At 40.1% G+C, this 17,477-nt stretch overlaps 1 protein-coding gene across 1 annotated transcript in view; it reads left to right on the top strand.

Annotated features, from left to right (window-relative positions):
• The first annotated feature begins 24 nt into the window (after positions 1 to 24).
• The window catches only part of SH3YL1 (SH3 and SYLF domain containing 1), a 41,861-nt gene continuing 24,408 nt past the window's right edge, over positions 25 to 17,477 (top strand). Inside the window, exons 1-2 of the mRNA XM_048497821.1 lie at positions 25 to 160; positions 13,318 to 13,428. Of these exons, the coding sequence (XP_048353778.1) occupies position 160; positions 13,318 to 13,428 (112 nt within the window). The 5' untranslated portion in view covers positions 25 to 159. The remainder of the gene's footprint in view (positions 161 to 13,317; positions 13,429 to 17,477) is intronic.

Here is a 17,477-nt window from a genome sequence, read left to right as displayed (position 1 = left end):
TGCACCTGCCCCAGGTGAGCAGTCGCTTCTCATAGGTGGGGTTTTACAGAGGGAAGTAGCAGTTCTGCCTCGCTCTGTTTTCTCGCAGTGGTTTGATGTGCTGCTGTCAAGGTTGGGAGAGGCTTTTCCAGCTGGGGGTTTCCTGTGTGTGTATAAAAGAGTAAGTATATGGATGCTCATAAATGTGCGCAGGTATCAATTGGCAAAGGGAATCCTTTCCTGGTTTCTTTACTTTCCTCTCTCCGCCTCTATTGGATTCCTATATAGTTCTTAGTGAGATACATTGATTTTTTAAAATTTAAAAATACTTGGGAATAAAAAAGCTTGTAAATCTCCCAAACAAACAAAGCCTTACTCTGGAAAAGCCACCAGTCATTTTAGAGCGTCAGATTCCTAATCCAGTTGGGAAAGATCTGTAACTTTTTAAATGTGCCTTGTGCTCGCGTGACTTTTGTTAGTGTTCTCGTGGTGTTCAGAAGGGTAAGTTTGCTTTTAAAACAGGTTCGGGAAATCGGTAAAAAAAAGTTGCCCACTCTGTTTTGTCTAATCTTTCTTGAAATTGTTTATTCTGTTAGACTTGAGATTCAGTGCATCCTAAAAACTGGGGGCTGGTAATACTACCCTCTCCCTGTAATCAACAAGCCAACTCTGTGTCTTATATGGACCAAGACTTTGTTCACAAGACATTGTCTTTAAGTATGGTTGTGTTGGCTAAAATGGGGCACTTAATTACCTTTTTGTGCCTAGAAGTTAGTTCGTTGACACATGCATCTGTGTTCAGGGTTTGCAAATGATCATATGGGTAGTTGAAATGAAAAATAATATATTTTAGGAAATGTCAGCTGATATGAAAGTTTGCTCTGGGTTGGTTGTGGCTGTTTGATGTTTGCCAGTTAGTGATTAACATGCATTTGTGAATCTGAAGTCCTTGGTGTTCTCTTATGTTCAATGGTATAATCAGAAAAGTTTTACTTATCAATATCTTATTGATGTGTTATTGACGTTACAATGTTTTAACTACCTTCCCCCTAAGAATCAAGAATGATTGTATCTAAATGTCTGAAAGCACAGACATCTCAGCTTGCTAAAGGATATTTGACAAAGAATGGTAGGAACACCGTAGCCAAAGATTTGTAAAAAATTATTCCTTCTCTATTTCTTTTTCTATCATATATTTTAGTTGCTTGCCACTGAAATTAATGGGCTTAATTTGACTTGAAATATGCAAAATTGACAAGAAAAATGGCTTTGTTGAGGAATGTATTTTATTAACTGAAATTTCATAGTAACAGTGACATACATGAGCATTTATTCAAGCCCAATTAGAACTTGTAGACACTTCTCTGCTACCACCATCAATGAGACCAAGCATGAAGAGGAAACTGCTGGGCACTCTTGCATTGCGCCTTGACTGAGACCTTATAGAGATCCCTGAGCATCTTTTAAATTATATCTTAATATCAGTAGGAGCTTTAAATTTACATCAGGTGTTTTGGGAGCCAAAGTTTTACTGGATATTAGGGCAAAATTAAACCAATATGGGGCTGAAGGTACATCACAGACAATTTATAGAAAACCTGATAATGATCCTGCAAGCCAGCACATTATTATTAATAACAATATTATTATTTTCACTCTGCAGGAGAGGCCTGAAGCAAAGAAAATGAACACTTTGCTTAAGGTTTTCTAATAAATTATGTTTTATGTGTGATTTGAACGGGAGACTTCTTGGTTTCTGGTACATCTCTACACCATTCCAGGTTTCTTAAATCTTTGATTCAAAATTTTTTAAAAATTATTAGACTATACCTTAGAATAGCACGATCATATTTCCACTGTATAAACTGAAATATGTGTGTTCAAAGCCATAATTTAGGCTCTTTAAAGCTGTTATTTGTAAACCTTGCATAAATTCTAATATCAAAATATAAACTTCTGGGCAATTGATGCCCAGTTTTAAAGATGAAGGGATAAAAGGCAATCAGGCATATGATGTAGGAAGGTGATCCTAAACAGATTTAGTCAGAAATAAACTGTATTTTATTTAATAGACTTAGTTCCAGGAAAATGTTTTTAGGATTGCACTGAGAACTCTAACCCAGTTGTTAAGTTAATTGTATCTAGAGAAAGCTGTTTATTTTGTAGTTCCTCGACAGGTCGTTGTCTGTCTTCTCCTTCTTTGCCACCTACAGTAAAAAAACTTTATCAGTTGCCAGGAAGTTTTTTTTATTTATGTGAAATTATACAGGCTGATGTGTTTATCATTTTAAAAGTCTTTTCTGCATTTATTTACCCTAAGCAGGGACAGGCCCAATTTAGTGTTTTACAGCTTGAATACAAGCTGCTGCCTCAGCTTTTGTGATGTTTAGTTTTTAGCTGAAGGTAAGCAGAGGTTCCCGGGATGACCTCAGAATGCTGAAGAACTCATCCATAATGTTAGAGAGAGATGTCATCGGCATGCAAATGTCACCCAGCCCTATATTTTTGTCATGAATCATTTGGGAGCAATCCTAAATACATTTTCGATAAAGAAAATTCCATATTATCCTGTGCAGCTTATTTCTAGGAAAGAATTACAACTGTTGTTCTAAACCAACATCTTGGGTGGTGGTCAGATGAATGGGTTAAGATAGACTGAAACTGAATTCATACAAATTAGAGGAGATGTTTTCAGGCACTAGAAGAATCTAGGTTACCTATGGACTGATGAGATCACAACTTCTGCATCTGAATGAATATAATGCATAGGAGTGCTTTTTATTAAACAGGGAGGATGTTGTGATTGGCTTCATTTGTTATGGAGGTTCCACCTCTTCCTTAGCAGAGGGATTCTTGCAGTGGTGATTCATGCTTTTGTAACTTCCAGGCTTGATTACTGTGATGTGATGAATGTAGACTTCAGTAAAGCTTTAGACAAGGTTCCCCATGATGCTCTCATGGGTAAACTTGAGGACTGTGGACTGGACTTTAGGATAGTTAGGTGGATAGGAAACTGTTACCCAAAATGTTGGAGTCTGCCCTTTTTTAGAGTGGGAAATTAGTGGGTTCAGATCTTGCTTAGTGAAAGGGGGCAAACAAGATTTTTTTTCTACCTGTTTTTATGGTAGGTTTTTCTCCATAGAAATCTACAAGAGTCAGCAATAAAGTTTAACAAGTTTTATTAAAATGAATAAAATAATGAACTTACATACACAGGCACATGAAGAGTTTACACAGTTTTAGGATTTAGAAAGTATTGAGGGAAAAGATCTGCAATAGATTGGGATTTTGTGGGGGGAAGGCTATAATTACTTTATCCAGAATAGGAAGGGTCCTAAAAAGCAGAGTTCAATGCCTGCATTGAGCTCCAAAGTGACTCTGTGAAATCAGCTGCCAATGGACACACTGGACACTGACTACCAGGTGAGCAGCCAATTTATAGGAAAATCTAACCCTCTAGAAATATTAAGAGAGCTAAATCTTCCTGTACAAAGGTGACTGTTGTTCTCTAGAGGGGAACAAGAATTGAAAATGTAGACTTAATGATCCAAGCCCAGGGTGTGTCCGGAGATGATTAGTTTTAGGGTGGGACTGATACAATTATAGCTCTGGAATAATACTAATGCAGATGAAGCTGGTCTCTTGCAGAGGTTAGTCAGGAAAAGGAAGATTGGATTAGTGCATTTGAATACCTAAAAGGAAGTTTGATTGTGTTAGGTCCTTGGTTATCAATATATCCTTTATTACTGGAGACAGGTGTACAGCAGTTGAGGTGGAAACTGATCTCTCCAAGGCTCAAGGCTCTGCCTTTCCTGATTAGCCTAGGAAAGGTGAGGCTAACTGTTTTGCAAGTCAATGTTTGCAGGAGATTTGTCCAGACAGATACTTTTTCCTTATTGGTATCACTGACCCAATACTTCATCCATCTTGGCACTGTATTGTCCCTAAGACTGGCAGGACATGTAAAGACAGTGCTGTTAAAAACCGCCTCCCCTCTCCAAACCCACCATGGCAGGTAACAGGTTGGAGAACTGCATCCAAATAAAGTTGTAAATGTCATTTCATTTGGATTGAAGGGAAGTGTCCAGTGGGGTGCCACAAGGCTTGGTTCAGTACTTTTCAATTTTTTTTATTGAAAATCAAATTTCCAGAGGACACCTAATTGGAAGGAGCAGTGAACACTCTGGAAGACAGAGATAGAAATCATTGAATTTGACCACCCTGAAAAACTGGGCAGGTGTGAAAAAGATGCAATTAAACAACAAGGATAGAGTTCTGAATCTGGATAATAAAGATGAAAAACACACCTGGATGGAGAATACACTTCTAGTGTGTCTGAACAAGATCATGGGCATAGACGGGATGTAAGCTGAATATGAGTAGCTAGTGTGATGCAGTGGCAAAAAAGATGAAGGCAGTCCTGGAATGCATCCACAGAAGCATAACATCCCATCTATGATTCCAAAGCAGCCCAGCACTCAGTTAGCAATGCTGAGAAGAGTGTGGGGAGGTGGGGGAAACGGGACTGAAAGGCTTACTTTCGGTCCCATTTGCCCCCCCCCCCCCTCCACCCAATCCAGTGATGCTGATTGAGTGCTGTGATTCTTAGGAGCGTCCAAAGCAGCTGACACTTAGTCAGCTGCACTGGGAAGGGTGCCGGGTGTGTGTGCGCGCAAATGGGACAGAAAGCAAGTCTTTCAGTCCCACCCTGCAATTCCAAAGCAGCCCAGCACTCAGTCAGCAACCCTGAGAAGAGTGCAGGGGTGGGGACAGGACTGAAAGATCCTGCCCCTTCCCCGGGGAAGGGTGATGGTGGATTCTTTAGTTTGTTGTGTTCGGTTGTGAATCGGCTGCATACGGGGATTGTTTAAATGATCCTTAAATGCCGGCAAATCCTGAATGACAACAAGCCGGTCCAAATACTTTGTATTCGGATCGGCTCGTATTCTGGGCCTTTGTACTCAGGCCAAATGTGGCCCGAATATGCCTGAATTAGCCCTGAATCGCCAAGCCTAGTACTGTGTCCAGTTTTGGAGGCCTTGATTAAAAAAGGATATGGACAGAAAGGGGTAGGTGCAGAGGAAAGGAAGGAGGATATTCAGGAGCCTGAAATGAAAGGGCCAGACCCTACAGTGAAAGGCTGAGGGACTTGGGAATGCTCAGATTGAGGGGAGGCATGATTGCTCTCTTCAGGGATTTGAAAATCTGTTACGTCTGGCAGGGAGGTGTTCTTGTTGGTAGCAGATGATAGGACTCATAATAATGGGTTTAAATTATAGTCAGAAAGGTACTGGCTGGATATTAAGTGAAAAAATTACAATAAGAGTAGTTCAGCATTAGAATTAGCTGCTGAGGGAGGTGGTGAGTTCCCCCTCAGTGGCAGTCTTCAAGCAGCAGCTGTACGATCATTTCTCAGGGATGCTTTAGGCTGATCTTGCATTGAGCAGCGAGTTTGACTAAATGGCCTGCATGGCCCCTTCCAACTCTATGATCTTATGGACACTTCCTAAAGATGACTCAGTAACTTTAGCTAGCGAAGATTGCATCTGCTCCCCTCCATATAGATTTGGGGAACTATAAAGAACGTGTGTTATATCAATGGCACTAGCTGCTAACATTCTTCCAGGCCCAATTGTAAGTGCTCATTTCAATATTTAAAGTTGTCACGGTCTAGCACCCATATCCTTAGGAATAGCCTCTCCCTACCTGATCCTCAGCACCTACTGCATTCTTTAAATCAGGTCTTGCTTCATATGCCGGCAGTATATGGGGTAAGAAATGTAGCCAGCAGAAGGAAGGGACTTTACTTGGATTGTGGTGCAACAACAACAATACCTTTAATGGCATAAAATCATACCACTATAAATGGGTAGTTAAATATATGACAAGAATACAGAAAAATGATGCTAAGAACAAAGTTGTTGAGCCATCACAAGAAATTTAGCCACATCTTCTGTTCTTTGGGGGCACTCTAAAAGATGAATCTTTGCTTTATCAGAAATTGAGTGCCAGTGTTTAATGTGTAGCTCAATAAAAGTTTCCCTAAGCGAGTTATACAGTTCGCAGTATAACAAAATATGATTGAGTGATTCAATCTTTTGCTGGGAACAGGGGCATAATCTTTTGTGGTAAGGTATCTTAAGAATCTACCCCAAAGAATTGTCGAAGGCTTTCACAGCCGGATTCAACTGGTTCTGGTGGGTTTTCCGGGCTGGGTGGCCGTGGTCTGGTGGATTTTGTTCCTAACGTTTTGCCTGCATCTGTGGCTGGCATCTTCAGAGAGAAGTCTGTTTCACACTGTGTCTGAAACAGTGTGAAACAGACACAGTGTGAAACAGATTTTCTCTGCGTTACACCTCTGAAGATGCCAGCTACAGATGCAGGCGAAACGTTAGGAACAAAATCCACCAGACCACGGCCACACAGCCCGGAAAACCCTCCAGAACCTACCCCAAAGAAGTGCATAGTGGAGAATATTCACATGAACTTGCATGAAAACCTTTCTTAGCTGCAGTGAAGATAAGCAATAAAAATAAGATTGAAGAGAACTATTGTTTGGGCCAGGGGTAGGGAACCTGCGGCTCTCCAGATGTTCAGGAACTACAATTCCCATCAGCCCCTACCAGCATGGCCAATTGGCCATGCTGACAGAGGCTGATGGGAATTGTAGTTCTTGAACATCTGGAGAGCCGCAGGTTCCCTACCCCTGGTTTGGGCGTATTCCAAATCTTATAGGTGAGCTAAATGTCAAATGCTGAGATGAAAAATTTTGGATTTCAATATCAGTCATTGTTTTAAAAGGTTAAAAATGAGACACTCGTCCACATTAACGAAAAAGTCCAATGAGAAGCCCAAAGAGTTTATCTTGTTAATTGGCTCGGAAAACCCACCAGAACCAGTTGAATCCGGCCGTGAAAGCCGGCCGTGAAAGCCTTCGACAATATCTTGTTAATTATTTGAGTGCTCCATTTGGTATAGTACAAGTCATTCAACATCAAAACTGGTTAGACTTCCAGGCACAGATCTAAAATGAAGATGTAACCAGTATTTCAATGTATATAGCCATATTCGAGTTTCCATTAGATTTGAGCCAGTTTCAGAGCAGAAGGTATAATAAGTTACACAGTTGGGGACTCCTAACAGGTTTAGAAGAAAACATGATTGAATCTGTTCAAATTGTGCCACTTAGCCAGATCGGGGCACAATAAAAAAAATTTTCTGATAGCATTATAATTCTAAAGACTCTGGTGGCTGCAGGTATATATTGACCACCACCCCTTTAAAAAGAAAAAGGATCTAATTGCCATTGCTCTCTGTTCTGCCTTAGTGATAATTTGTTTAAAATGTACATACCAGTTTAGATTGTATTGAAAGCCTATACCCAGATAATTGAAACTTTTGACCTGTTCAAAATATTTTCCTCTGAGGGACCAAAGTTTTGGCTTCCAAGACCTTGCAAAGACCAGTATTTTTGTTTTCTTGTAATTGATGACAAGACTATTTTGCTCAAAATAGTTGGCGAAGGCATACAGTAGACAGACAGACCAACGTTTAGTGTGGGACAGTAGAACTATGTCGTGCACATACAATAAGGGTGGAATTATCGAGCTATTAAGCGTGGGGGCAATGTGAGCGGTAGAGATTTTGTGAAGTTGCTAAGGAAGAGGTTGAAAAGAAATGGAGCCAGGACACAACCTTGCTTGACACCCTTTTTGGAGATCATTTCTGCAGTGAAATGGCCAAGGTTGTTGTAGTGTATTCTGCAACTTGTGGACGAATAGAGTTTCTGGATTTAAAAAAGAAGATGAGAGTCAATGCCCATTGCTTTCAGCTTTTCCTATAGGAGCTGTCTAGATATGGAATCAAAAGCCCACTTTAGGTCAAGGAAGGCATCACAGAAACTGTTGCCCTTGGCTTTGCGATATTTCTCAGCTAGATGATTTAAGACTACACAGTGATCGTAAGTTGAACGTCCTTTGATAAAGCAGATGTGTTGTGATTTCAAAAGTAGAATTACCCATTCCAAGAGTTTCTCTAGGAGATGACTCGCATATAATTTGTCTGCAATGGGCAGCAGATTTATGGGTCTATAGTTAGATTGAATGCCTGGATCACATTTCTTGTAAATTGGCACAACTTTAGCTGATGTCCATGCCTTGGGTAGTTGACCACTGTTGTCAATCATGGTAAATAATGCTGCCAAAGTTGGAGCTCATCTAATGGCTTGCTTTGTGAAGATTTCTGGATGTAACCCATCTGGTCCAGGAGCCTTTCCACATTTGCTGATTAAACAAAGTATGTCATCAGTGGTAACAGCTGGCAAATCTGGGGTTCCTGGAGGGAAAGAATCTTCATTTACAGAAAGTATAATACAGGAGTCAAAGAGTATGTTGTTATAATGCTCCCACCATGCAAATGCAGAAATAGGGGTATTTAGTGAAATGGGTCTCGAGGGAAGGGCATTAGAGACAAGTTGCCAAAAGTATTTGGAATTTTTGGCTTTGGAGGCATCCAAATTAAAGATTAATCTTACTTTTAGACACTTTAATCCTTCCAAATATAGACTTGAGATTAAAATTTGCATTATGTGGAGTGTCCCAACAGGGGGATCTGCCCTTTATATTGAAAAACATCAAGGACAACCTTAGTAGATAACAAGGACAGGCTCAGATCAGTTTCTTTGGATTTTACACTGCAACTTCAGACATGTGTAGGTTGAAAATCCCCAGATGAAAACAGCATTCTATCATTGTGGTTATCACAAGCAGGATGATTGGAGTCTAGAATTGCTGGATCATTAAGAACATCGCTTGTGTGAATGAGAGGCTTTACTGTCTGATTGGACTTTGGAGAAATCATTAAGAATTGTGAAAGCAAGTCATTTTTACTGCTCATAGAGTCTATCTTCCCCATTACCATTTGCAGAGTTTTGGCAGTAAGTAAAGATTGGTCAGCCAATTCAAAGAGAATCCTTGATAGAAAGTCACTGGGCGGGAGGGGATGTATTAGTTTCCCCTAATGTGAATACTGGGTTCTTTTGACTGGTAGAGTTAGAGAGATTCACATTCACATTCAGTGAGTTAATCTCAAGATTACCCTCCTCCTTGAGCTCAGTGGGAGGAATCGTCTCATCTGATTGAGAAGACATTGTTAAAGGGATAAAGGAGGCTATTTTGTATTGCTTTAGTTTGGGTTGATCTGAGGAAATTGGTGACTCTTTTTTTCTTTTTTGATGCTCGTGTTCTGTTTTTGTTGGTCATTTATAGATGTTAAGTAGGAGGGTAGAATTGGCTAAGTTAGAGCAGAAAAACTGGAGGGAACGCTGCCGACTAATGAGGCATCCTGGTCAGATGCTGAGGCAATAAAACTGGCCTAAATTGAAAGTCAGCACAAATAAGTTGTTCTGAACAGGACGCTAATAAGATTAATAGTTTGGAAACTGAAGCAAAAACTTAATAAACAAGAGAACTTGGTAAAAAAAAGTTCACAGCAGGACCTGACAGTTCAAGGAAACACAGCCAGCAGCCATTTAGCCATACAGACCTGATTGTGGTGCTGTCTCCCCTATTAGGTTCAGAGTACCCTTTTCTTCCTGCTTTTAGAAAGGGGCTCAAATTGTAAATTTTTTGTTTTGCATTGCATTAATGAATTTGATGCTGTGATTCCTGATGGAGGCAGTGGCGTAGTGCCAAGGGGACGGGGTGGAGCGTGATGCACCGGGCGCACACTGGTATGGGGGCAGGCAGGGGTGTGGCAGGGGTGCAGGACGCAGGCATGCCCTGGGCACAGTTCCCCCTCGCTCCACCCCTGGATGAAGGATTCTTTGACTCTCAAAAGCTCATACCCTGAAAATCATGTTGGTCTCTAAGGCGCTGTTGGATTTGAATCTGGGTGATCTTCTACAGACCAACACAGTTAACTCCTGAACTTAAACAAGCATGCTAACTTTTAAAGGACAAATTCATGCCCCCCATATGTCCCAATGAGCTCTGTCTGCCCTCACCCCTCTTTTTCTTATCTCTAATGTATTTCAGCTTTCATTCAGAGAGATTATCTTGCTTAAGAGGAGGATAGAGAATTCTGTTTGTGTGTACTTAGATGCTAAATTCCAGTTGTTCTGGAATACAAAAGTAATTTCCTGTGAGAATCTTAAAATCCTCTTGATAAAATTTTGTCTTCTAATTAGGTTATCTAGCAGATTTCCCTGAGATAACAGTCACAAAATAAATTTAAAGCATCTTGTCAGGTGCTTAGTTCATGGAGTCTGTGTTGAGATGTTGTGATGGACAGGAGGCTGTAACTCAGCCACTCTGATGAACCCCAAGGGGTGCTGATCCACCATCCAGTTAACTTTGGGAATGGGCATGAGATGTTGGAGGAAGCACAGGAGAAGAAGAGTTGTGTTCTGCCTCAGGGAGTGAGCTCGTGTCTGGCTTGGGAAAAAAGAACAGACAAAGTGAAGATTGCTCTGTTTAGTAGTGTGGCACAGTGGTTTAGCTCTACCTCTGGGAGAGATGGGAGTTCTTGTTTGTTATACCTGACTCTAGGGATGAGGATACCTTGTAGAATTTTGTCTGATTCTGGGGAAAGGGCAGGCTGGTGTGGGTAGAATCTTCTGTGTAAGAGAAGATCCAACCTAGTGACCAATCAGCAAAAGTCAATTGTTCCTGAGATCATTGTAGAAAAGGCTAAAAACTCTCTGAAGTCTTAACCGGTTTAAATTGTTTAAACCTCAGCCAAGTTTCTTATCTGGATACCTGTGCTGCTGATGTGTTCCTTTAAGCCAATCTAAATAAATAAATCTTCTTAGTTGTTTATATATTAATCTTGCCTCCGTGATCTCAATAATCTCCTGGTGTATCACAAAATTGACCTCACAGCAGTGAATGCCTGTGCCCTCGCTACCTAGAGGTGTGCATTTGGCAAAAGCCGAACAGAAAGAAAAGGTGGCAGTTAAAAGTGGTCCGAGAATCAGATCCCAGATCATGCAAAAAAATTTTCAGCATGATTCAGGATACTTTGAACCCACTACCAATGCTGATCCCCATCCCCCCAATCCCACATGGAGCCCATAGGCTTTTGGGATGTACATTCAAAAATGGTGTACACTTCTATTCCTACCCGCAGAACACCTGAAAACAGAGGGACAAATTTATAGTTCAAGATGAACTTGGATCCCAAAAATCTTTGGAGGCTGTGTGCATTCTCTAAGTTGGAAAGGGATACTTTGAGTCTCAAATGCCAATTCCCAGAAAAACTTTCTGGTCTCTAAGGTGCTACTAGACTAGAACCCGGCTGGACTAGAACATAGCTACCCTCTTAAACTAAAGAAACATGCTAACTCTTTAATGAGAGACAAATTAATGCCCTCTATATGTCCCATTGAGCGTTCTCTCTCTCTCTCTCTCTCTCTCTCTCTCTCTCTCTCTCTCTCTCTCATCTCTAATGTATTTCAGCTTTCATTCAGAGAGATTATCCTGCTTAGAAGGAGGTTAGAGAATTCTGTTTGTGTGAATTTAAATGCTTAGTTCCAGCTGTTCTGGAATACAAAAGTAATTTCCTGTGAGATTCATGAAATCCTTTTGGTCATATTTTTCTTTTAATTAGGTTATCTAGCAGATTTCCCTGAGATAAAGTCATAAAATAAATTCAAAACATCTTGTTGGGAGCTTAGTTAATGGATTTTGTATTGGGGTGCTAAGCCCATTCATGGGAGTATGTACTTAGATCACAGTCCAAAGCTGGATTTCCATGATTACACTAAATTGTATATGTGATATTTTTTTAAAAAATAACATTTGTAAAGTTGGTGCTTCTGTTATGTTATTGTACAGTGCCAGAGTACAATGGGAAGGCAGTTAAAATCAGCAAAACATAACTAGATATCAGTCACCTGAACACTGGGGTTGAATTGTAAGTTGTCTTACTCTTTTTTCTATAAACACACCAGTTGTTATGATCTGGTCTATGCTTGACAGTGGATCAGGGGTCAGCATATGTATCCTGTAGCTGCATTGTGTTTCTTTGGAGGCTGCCTTGACTCTGACATTATACCCATGGTCCGTAGACCTGATGGGGAATACAAACTTGTGAAAGTCAATTTGTGCAGTAGTCTGTGGAGAGATCTGGAAGTCACATGGTCACAAGGTGATAGCCATTACTTGTCTTCAGTTTGTCATTCCTCTCGTTTCTAAGCCATAGCCACTTTCGCACATGCAGAATAATGCACTTTCAATCCACTTTCAATGCACCTTGCAGCTGGATTTTACTTGTGAAATAGCAAAATCCACTTTCAAACAATTGTGAAAGTGGATTGAAAGTGCATTATTGTGCACTTGCAAAAGTGCTCTCGGTCAAGAATTGAGAATTCAACTGGCTTCAAAAATCTTTAGAGGCAGCTGCAAGATTCCAGTTAGGATTTTTACTCCATTATCTTGGATTGTAATTTTTATAGTACCAATTCTTTGATCCATGTTCACACTATAAAATATTAGCTATTTTCTACAGTTAATGTTTGTTATATTTATCTTTTCCTTTTGTCTTCTATTTTGCAAAGTTTTTTTTTAAATTTTAGCTCAGGAATTCTTAATATTATTCTTTCTTATTTTTATTCCTGTAAGTTGTATCAGGTCTTTTGTATGAAAATGGCAAGCTTTTATGCTTTGTTTTAGTAGAGCCATATTCTTGAGTTTTATTTTGAAGATTTCAGCGAAGTTATCGGAATAAAAAGAAAGTGTGTTTAAAAGGAGTTGAGCCAACATAATACAGTTGGGATAATTATGGATTGACAGGCTTCCCTTGGAAACCAGCAAATTCAACAGTCTGTTAGTTTTCCAGTGACATTTTGCCCTGGAGTGATGACTCAGATGGGGATCAATATCATCTTTCTTGAATAAGCACTTCCCACCAAATACTCCAAATCCATCAATTAACAAACCCCCTTCTGGAACAACTGGTTTTTTTAAAAAAAATTCCTACTACATCCCTTGTCTCTCTTGAATACTCGTGGAATGGGAATTGGAGTAATTCTTTATGTAGCTTGAAACATACTTTAAATCTACCATTGAAGCAATGTGTCACTTATCCACAGATTGTATTCCCACCATAATGATATCAAAATAATACATTTTACTGCAATTGATTGGTGTGATTTCCCAAAAGTCCTCCTATTATTTTGTTGAGATTGCAGGAAAGTTGTACGGTATTGTACATTTTGTGCTACATAGGATTCTTGAGGTTGTAGAAATCCAAACACCGAATACTGTTCAAATATAATGATTTTTTCCAATCCTTTGCTGTTCAAGGTTTTATATTATCACTTTTATAACATTTTTCCAGTGAATAATCCCATACCTTCCAACTTGAAGTCTGAAGCAAAAAAAGCAGCTAAAATTTTAAGAGAATTTACAGAAATAACATCCAGGAATGGACCTGACAAGATAATACCTGGTTAGTATGTTAAACTCTCTCCCTCCCCCTCCTCTTTAAACTTTAGTCCATCTATCTGTATCTTGGAGCAAAGTTTTCCTCTTGGCTTTCTTCTTATCTGACAGTTCACTTGAAAAGAATAAAGGATGAGCTTTGTGTATAATTTGCTGACAGGTCTCTACAAATTGTTGAAGCATTCTTGCCTTCAGTCCTAACATAAAAATCCTATTATATGAAGATGCTGAAGACATCAGCATTCAGACATAATGACAAACTCTGGTTTGCAAACCATGGTTACTTCTGAATCTTCAAACGAAATGGTCAACAATAATGTGAAGGTGGTATCTAATGCACTGTTTGAAAGACTAGTTTGGGTTGCATCTGAAATTATCTAACCATGATTTGTGATGGAACTGTACCCCTGCCTGGCCAAAGAAAAAGGGCACAGAGAAAATCAATTTGCTGTAGTGACTCTATCTCTAATGCTTTCCTGTATTACTCCTTCCTCTTATATGGCCTCTGTTCTGCCTCCAGGGCAATTTGACAGCTCTCCTGACTCTGTTTTTGCTAAGAGTATTCCTTTTTTTTAAAAAACAAAGTAATGTGTGAATGCTCATTAGATAGTCTGTATTAAGCACCATTCAGTGTTCAACATGTTTCGTACTGAAACAAAAAATGCATGATGTCTCAAGTGGGGACAGCTACCCTCTACCTTACTTCTATTCTGAGGTATAACGTATTCAGTGATGAATAAGGATGTTCTATGCTGCTGTAGCCGTACCTCAATGATTAGGCATGAAATGTGAAAATAGCACATGCTGACTCTATCCAGCAAGCTGAAATTTATCTTCTCCAGTATATGGTGGAACCTTCCGTCACTTTAGGACCTGCAGCTGTTTTGCAAAACAACCCAGGGCACAAAGTCAGACCCTTCCCTGAATGCCATTTCTCATCATGACAGTGATCAGTTCCCTGTCTATTGCTGACATCTGAAAGCTGAAAAAAACTTTGTCCACAGCTTCATCCAACCCAGAAATCAGAGTCTTCATAGCCTGATGAGTGACTAACAAGATGGTCTACAGGACCAATTTAGCTGGGTGACCTAATTCAATAAAGATACAAGGAATGACTTCAACAGGTTTTCTTCACAATTCAGAGCAAACAATGAACCTTCTCAAAAAAACAATTCAGGTGCTCTAGTGTTCAGCAGAAGCAGCCATGCTGTAGGCAGTGGAATAGTGAAGGGACCAAGCAGTGGACAGCTAGCAGAACGACTGTTCCTCTGTTATTCCTGCCATTATGCCTTCTATCTCTTGGTTCAACAAGATGACCTTGATGGTTCACCAGACTTTTCATCAGCTTGTGAAAGCTATGTTGGTTGAAATATCAAGCTGTGCTATTCTTCAAGAGAGTCATCCTGAGCCATTAGAAAGACAATAAATCAACCACCACAGTAATATACATGGAGCAGTGGTGAGATTCAAATAATTTAACAACTGGTTGTTTACAAGCACCGTTTTAACAACCGGTTCTGCTGAAGTGGTGCAAACCTGCTGAATCCCATATGGAGGTACCAGCAGTCTCACCCAGTGCTGCCTGCATGTGACTATGATATTACCATACAAGCCTCCCTCCTGGTCTGTAAGCAGGGTGGAAATGTAAAGATTCTACTGTGTAGGCCGTTCGAGGGAGAGAAACTGGAAGACAGGGACATCTCAGAAGATCTAGTCATTGGTGTGGAATATGCACTGAAGTGACAAGATCCACCATATGACGTTTTTCTGGCTTCTTTGGTCTTCTACTTGTTCACAGTTTTTCTCCCCAGTACAATTTTTCACTCTGGGCCACAGTGAATGGGATCTCCCTGTTGACATTGCTGAAGAAGACACAGCTTGAAGCAGCCCTGCCGGGGTGACTTGTGATATCCTTTGTTACGTTTGATCAGCAGAGTTAAATAAACATCAAGCTAATGTTTCTCATATGTTCCTTTCCATATTCATATCTAATAATCCAATGTATTATCAAAATAATGCACTGGGAGATTAGTAGTGGTTCATGTGCTAGCGATGCATGTACTCACTGATCTCTTAAAATCTATGCAACCATCATACAGAAACCAAAACTCATATCTTCTGACAAGGATACTACCGTTCCAGTGAGGAATGGCAGGTGTGTTGTGCTTAAATAACCAATGCCAGTTCTTGTAAGACTTATGCTTATGTATTTTCTTGTCTTCTTGTCAATTACAAAGTTCTTCAGTATCCCTTTTAATTGCCCATCACATGTAATAGTATTTTCAGGCAAACTAATCTTACATTGCTGCCACTGTATTGTGCAACAAACATCCAAAGTCAGCTAACTAAATTGACATTTTTGCTGACTTGGGTATCTGTTGGTTCTCCCATTCAGAAGGCATGCTAACATATATTGGGAGGCTGTGGTGGAAATTGCTGCCAAAGAAGAGTCTATTGAGGGAAGACAGTGGGAGTAAAGGCTCAGAAACATAGACTACAACCACCTCTAGCTGGCACGAAGTTTGTTCCAATGGAACTAATAACCATTGCTGACTTTGTAGTCAACATAGAGAACAGGAAGAAGATGGAGAGGCTACTGTGTGTGAAAGATAGGGCAGCTGGATATTTTTGGGCTGGACAAAGTTTCTGTACCAAACTAATTGTCATGGATACAAATGCAACATGGACTGAGCACCCAGTGGATTGGGTGTTGTAGGAAATCACTATGGACATGTCTGAAACCATCAGTAAAGTCCTAGAGAACTCCTCAAAAGTTAGTGCTTGCTGCCATTTGGGAGTCTCATACTGTGCATCAGATGAAGGCACATATTAGGCCACTAGAGGTACCAGAACAGGATTTTGGGTAGTGGACCACAACAACCAATGATTGTGGCCAAGACATTACAAAGGGCCACTCCATAGCAACATACCACCAAAAATAATCAGTGTCCCAATGATGCCAAAATGTTCACAAAACAACTGCACTGATACAATGTGAAATGTAGATGAATTTTAGTAGAAAGGAATTTGTCATTTGATCTCATTCCTTTTCATCATCAGTTTGAACTGGTGAGAGAGCAGAAAAATTCCCTAAATTTGGCAGAATGTTATTTTTACTCCGGTCCTATACCAACTGCACTGGCTGCCGATCGAGTACCGGGTCATGTTTAAAGTTTTGGTTTTGACCTTTAAAGCCATTCGCGGCCTTGGCCCTGCATATCTAAGGGACCGTCTCTCCCTATATCGCCCTTCTAGGCCCCTCCGTTCATCGGAGGCGGACCTACTGGTGATCCCTGGCCCCAAGGCGATCCGGCTGGCCTCTACAAGGGCCAGGGCTTTTACGGCTCTGGCCCCTACCTGGTGGAACAGGCTTCCAATTGAGATCAGGGCCCTGCGGGATTTACAAAGTTTCCGCAGGGCCTGTAAAACGGACCTGTTCCGCCAGGCGTTTGGCCAGCCGGGATGATATCAACCGCAATAATAAGTAAACATCTGGCCTCCCGTGGGTTCATAAAAGGGGGAATAGAATAGAATAGTTGAAGCCATCTCTAGTTTAATATTTTATGTATTTTAATTAACTTATATTTATGATGTTTTAAATTTTTATGTTGTTGGAAACCACCCTGAGCCTTCGGGGAGGGCGGTATACAAATATAATAAATAAATAAATAAATAAAATAAATAAAGGGACATAAGAGAAAGTGACATCCTCCCAAGTGTACACAAGTAAGAATTTGATTATCTGTTTGCTTTCATTGTCTGTGATCTTGTCACAGTGGTTTTGCTCTGCCGCTTCATTTCTCTTACATGTGACTGAAAAATATATTGAGAAATCCCTGCCTTTTGTGGTGTTTGACATAATAGATTATGATCACTTTATATCAGAACTAACGTATGAAATCCCTTCCCCCCCTCCCCCAATAAACCCCTAAGTTTTGTCAGTAACTTTATGTTTAACTAAAGTTCCCATTAACTAAAGTTTCCCATTGAGGGGAAAAAACAACTTTGGATTTGTCCTTCCACTCCCATGTTATATAGCAAAACATTGTTTAAACC

Source organism: Sphaerodactylus townsendi, linkage group LG01 (genome assembly GCF_021028975.2).
Source record: "Sphaerodactylus townsendi isolate TG3544 linkage group LG01, MPM_Stown_v2.3, whole genome shotgun sequence".
Lineage (NCBI taxonomy): Eukaryota > Metazoa > Chordata > Lepidosauria > Squamata > Sphaerodactylidae > Sphaerodactylus > Sphaerodactylus townsendi.
This window is presented reverse-complemented; position numbering and strand designations above follow the sequence as displayed.